This window comes from Monopterus albus, unplaced genomic scaffold (assembly GCF_001952655.1).
Source record: "Monopterus albus unplaced genomic scaffold, M_albus_1.0 scaffold356.1, whole genome shotgun sequence".
In the NCBI taxonomy this organism is placed as follows: domain Eukaryota; kingdom Metazoa; phylum Chordata; class Actinopteri; order Synbranchiformes; family Synbranchidae; genus Monopterus; species Monopterus albus.
In genome coordinates, this window is record NW_018128236.1 from 97,778 (window position 1) to 102,830 (window position 5,053).

The 5,053-nt window shown below is 39.3% G+C and overlaps 1 protein-coding gene across 1 annotated transcript in view; it reads right to left on the reverse strand.

Annotated features, from left to right (window-relative positions):
* Positions 1 to 2,166: 2,166 nt before the first annotated feature.
* Positions 2,167 to 5,053, reverse strand: part of LOC109975007 (sarcoplasmic/endoplasmic reticulum calcium ATPase 2-like) — a 34,369-nt gene continuing 31,482 nt past the window's right edge. The window contains 1 exon segment of the mRNA XM_020625511.1: positions 2,167 to 5,036. Within this exon segment, the coding sequence (XP_020481167.1) occupies positions 4,851 to 5,036 (186 nt within the window). The 3' untranslated portion in view covers positions 2,167 to 4,850.

Sequence of the window (5,053 nt, forward strand, 5' to 3'; positions counted from 1 at the left end):
GATGTGGTCAGGACCTGTGGCCTTCCTGGCCTTAATGCTCCTTAGCTGCCTCCTGACCTGGTCCACTGTAAGGCGGAGGGGGCGGGTGGGCAGTGACTGGTCAGAAGCTGTAAGCTGTTGAGAATCCTCCGTGACAGTGGGAGGAGGGGCAAGGTATAGCTGAGGTGTGAGCAGCTGCGAGGAGACGACTGACCTGGAGAGGTGAGTTGGGGGACTGGCAGGGTGGGGGCTAAGGACTGGGTAGAGTCAAATCTGTTAAAAACAGATTCAATTCATTTACCCAGGCCTGGTCTCCCACGACCCGGTGAACGTCCCCACTTTTTCCGTGGCCTGAGATGTGTTTCAATCCTCTCCACACCTTGTGTATGTTGTTCTTTTCCATGCTCTGCTTTAGCTTCTTCCTGTAGGTAGCCTTGCACCTCCAGATCATGTACTTTAGTACTAAATACTAAACCAGACACCCTTTCCCACCAATTCAGGTCGGCCCAAGACTCCTCCTGTCCTGAACCTATTCTTCACTCTGCTTGTGTGGTTGCTGCAGTATCCTGGGAGATTGAACAATCTGTAAGGGATGCCCAGATGGACCAGCTCTACCCAGGCACTGGGCCCCCCGGCCATATTTTTGTGCCCCCTGCCACACCTGCCTGGAGTCATTGCTCAGAAAACAGTCCTCAGTCCTCCTCTTGTAGGCAGCCTTGGCCTCTCTGATGCTTCTCTTCAGATTGGCTCTGGCCGCACTGTATTGTGTCCCATCGCCAGCCCTGAAGGCTGTGTCCATCTCCCTGAACAGGCGCTGCACCTTTTTTTATCATCCAGTGCTTGATGTTGGGATAAACCCAGATGCACTTGTCCACAGTGACAGTGTCCGTGCAGTGTGTAATGTATCCCAGGACAGCTGTGGTGTACTGCTGATATGCTGATAATATTCTGATTATTGCTGATGTTTTAAATTCCGGTAACCACAGCAAACTACCCTTACAGAAGTGTCTCGGTTCTGATCACACTACACATATAACAGATTGTGTAAAAAAACATAAGATGCAAACATTTCAGGAAAGCACACTCTATAATGTGAAACAAATAATGAGCAACACACTTAATTTCTGAACCATTTTATTATTTGTGTTCATCCCATTATGCCTTGCAAAGACAACAAACTCTTCAATAGTGAACAAGAAACCAAAGTTAAAAATAAAATCTACAAATTGCTGCTTCCTCATTTAGCTTCAGGATAAAAGTTGTTGTTTAGTTGGTGGTGAGGTAATAGAGAGGAACAGCGGGAAACAAGGTGGAAATGAAAAATATAGAAACATATTTCACAACAGATTAATAATGAAACTCTTCAAATTTTTTATTTAAACAGACCAGTCACTGAAGAACAACCTTTCATTTGCAGTGACATTCTGAAACCATAGCACTGCTCCAAAACCCCCACTCCCTTCCACTCAACCTCACGACATGGGTGTCAGCTAATAATAATAATGATGATACCAATAGTGAGAAAAAGTGTAAACAAATTTGGTATACCAGGTATTTGTTAGGGCTGGGTCATCATATCATAATATAGCTATGCAGGAAAATTACACATTAATAAATAATAAATACTCAGTAATAAGTACATCTGTGTAATTTCGCTGAACTACTTTTTTTTTGCAATAAACACCCTCTTAATCATTTTGCTATCAAAAGAAAAAATCTGTAGTGAAAATTGAAATAAAGCAGCCAAACAGCAACCATGACAGAAAGGAGGCAGCCAAAGGAGGGAAAAACAGATTGTTATGGTTAAAATAACAATAATCAGTGAAAACTTTCCAATAACAGAAAATAATACAACATTATTAAATTATGAAATACTTTCATAAAGAGCATAGGTCCTACTATCAGAGCCACTTTTAGGAAAAGGTTTTGAGAATATAGTTGCAATCTTTTGAGGAAAAAGTCATATAGGTACATATAACATTTTATTATTTTGGGAAAAAGTAAAAAAAAAATTACAAGAATAAAGTCTCAATTTAATGAAAAAACATGTAATATTACAAAAATTATGTTGCCTTTTTGCAACACAATGCTGAGTAAAGACAATTGTAAAAAAAAAAAAAGAAGATATCTAGCACTGTGGCATGAGCAGCTCTCAGGGGAAAAGATTAAATAAAAACAATATATATATTTTAAAAAGTCATTAAGTTTGGCTATAATTTAAAAAAAGTCGTAATATTACAACAGAGTCACAATTTTATAAGAAAAACTTGTACTGCACTTTGTTACTGCACCAGGCAACCAGAACCAGCGGTGAAAGAATGACTGTGTCGTGAGTGACTTGATGTTCTGCTAGTGTACTACCAACCTAGCTCAGGTCGAGTTTCTAGCAAGCCCTCAGAAAGTAGTAGCTGTTCACAGTTTGACTTTTCTCTCATCAGTTGTTGATTTAATCTCATTTTTTTTCCTAACAGTGGCCTATCATAAGGACCACATGTGATATACAACAAAGGTTACTCTAATTGCATGAATTAAAAAAAATCCCTTCAACAGTAAACAGCATGAGATGACACTATGGCATCACTGGACAAAATGGCTGACGCACACAAACGGTCGAGCCCACTGTATGATGCCTACTGTATCATGAAGAGTCTGTGTATGAGAGCTTTCAGTGCAAACCACTGGTCAAACAGGCTGTATCTGGAGTCTTAGTACACTAACACAGAGGCAGTTTGTGTGGTGAACAGGAGCGGGCAAGAAAGAAGCAACATTATGAAAGAAAGCAGTAAATATCAGTGTTGCAGAGTACTGAGTGAACTTAGTGTAGTGTATAGTACTGAGTAATAAATGTACGGTATATTTAAAGCCCTAACATGGAGAACCATATTAATTCATTTTGCTTACATACAGTACATATATCAGTCGATTCACATCCTTTAGATGCTGACTGTACCTGAAAGTGCACAACAACCTCTACTGTGTCTAACTGTGAATATAAATAATATAATGAAGGCTTCTTAGCTAATCAAACACACTCAACTCTTTCATCCTGGTGTGAGGACTCAAATCGAGCTGCAGCCAGTCTGCAGATGTCTAAAGAACCGGCAGAAATCTGGTCAGCTAAAGTTACATTGACGACGTGAAGAGCTTTGCAGGGTCAGTAACAAATCAACAGAAATGACAATGAAGGATACTAAACTGTAGATCTATCAAAACAAAGCTCTAAATGACTGGCCTGTAAGATTTGAAATGGTATGCTAACAGTCTTCCTTCAAAGGTTAAACGCTTGTTTTAGTGTCAAGTATGGACTTTACAATGTAGTTCTAATGATAATGTAATGTATGTGTGAGTTATCTGGCGTGTGTGGTTATGATGCCTGTGTGTCTGTGTGTAAGAGAGAGAAAGAGATTGTGGACCACTTACTGCCCCTCTCTTTCTATCTAATCCACTAATTTTACAACCAGAAATTTGAATTTAAAAGGTGCTATGTATAGCATTTTAACTCAACATGCTAAGTTAAAAGAAAAACTAAACAAAAATAAACAAACCTGTATTTCTGCGACACAAACATTTTTTCTGACTTTTCTTCACTCTTTGCTTTTGATTTTGAAGAACAGTTTACATTCGCCTCACTGATAGCCTTATTATAACATGGGTATGAACTTTCTAAGTGCAGCATTACATTCAGTAAATTAAAACTTGTTTAGGAACTAGATGTTACAATTTTCTTATGCCCAGGGGTTGTTAGATGAAACCTTGGCTTAGCTAACTGGGCCACCTGACACAATCTTGCTAATATATACCTGAACAGACTGAAAAGTCATGGGATTTGGTTGACAGCGCCAACTCTGCACAAAACAAGTGAATTAAAATGTTAACTGGGAAGGTTTTAAATTTCAAAAAGATAACAGTGTGTCACAGGGGCAGAACGAATAGAGCTGCTTAGTCAGATATTTCCCTCTCAGTTCGTACAACATGAATACTGCTAACTCCAAACCACACAGATTTCTCCCTGTATCCATATACCATATGAATAAAGCAAAGTCATACCCACATTTACAAAAGCTTGTCAGGCAAGCTTATATTGTCTGGTTGCCTAAAAGTGATATTCCTTCTGACTGCTTCTGGGTTACTCGACAGATGTTTAACTAATAACTAATTAAAACTCACGTTTATTAGTAAGAACCTGAGAAGGACTTTACATACGAACTAAGTGAAAATTCATGATTAGCTGGAACAACCCCACTCAGGTCTCAAAAAACAAGTAAAATGAATCAGTAGTTTTTGAATTAAATCCTTTAAATTAAACAAGTTAATGTTAGCATACTAATATTTATCACACAACCTTTAGTATCTTAGAATGTAAAAATTAACAGGTTAGCATGCTGTGCTAACATTAATGTACAGCTAAGGCTGATGGTACTATGGTTATTAATTGCAGAGGTATTTTGTCTCAGAGATTCCACTCTGGACCTGAGTGTTGGGCTGACAAACATTTTCATCCCTAAAGACAAGAAAATGGGGAGCAGGTGTACAGTAAGCACAGTCTAAGTAAGCTATGGGATTTAAATGAAATACATAAGCGAAAAAATGAGCTAGACATAGCACCTTTTTGTTACATAGAAGTGATGGTCTGTCTTGCCTGTTACTTCTTCTTGTTTGGCTGATGGCTAAAAATGTCACTCTTTAACTTACCATTCTTATATCTCAGAAAAGTATTTACCACCTTGGTTCTCTCTCACCTGGCCTCACCCTCACACATTCCATCTACATGTTGTCTGCATTTTACACCTCTTTTTCTTATCACTGTCCTCTTTCACTCTCCTGTCTTTTACTGTTTACCCCCAGAGTCCGCCTGTCCTCTCTTTCTCCCATCACTCTGAGAAGATGTTGGTGATGTCAGAATCCAGGCTGAAGATCCAGATCACTAACGGTGCAAAGATCAGGATGAATGACCAGGACACGCCCTTCACTGACTGACGTAGCTTTGTCATCATGACACCGACCAATCCTGTGTTGGCCCTGGTTCTCTGCAGCTCCTCCTCCTCCTCTTCAAGTGTCTTCAAGAGAAATAGAT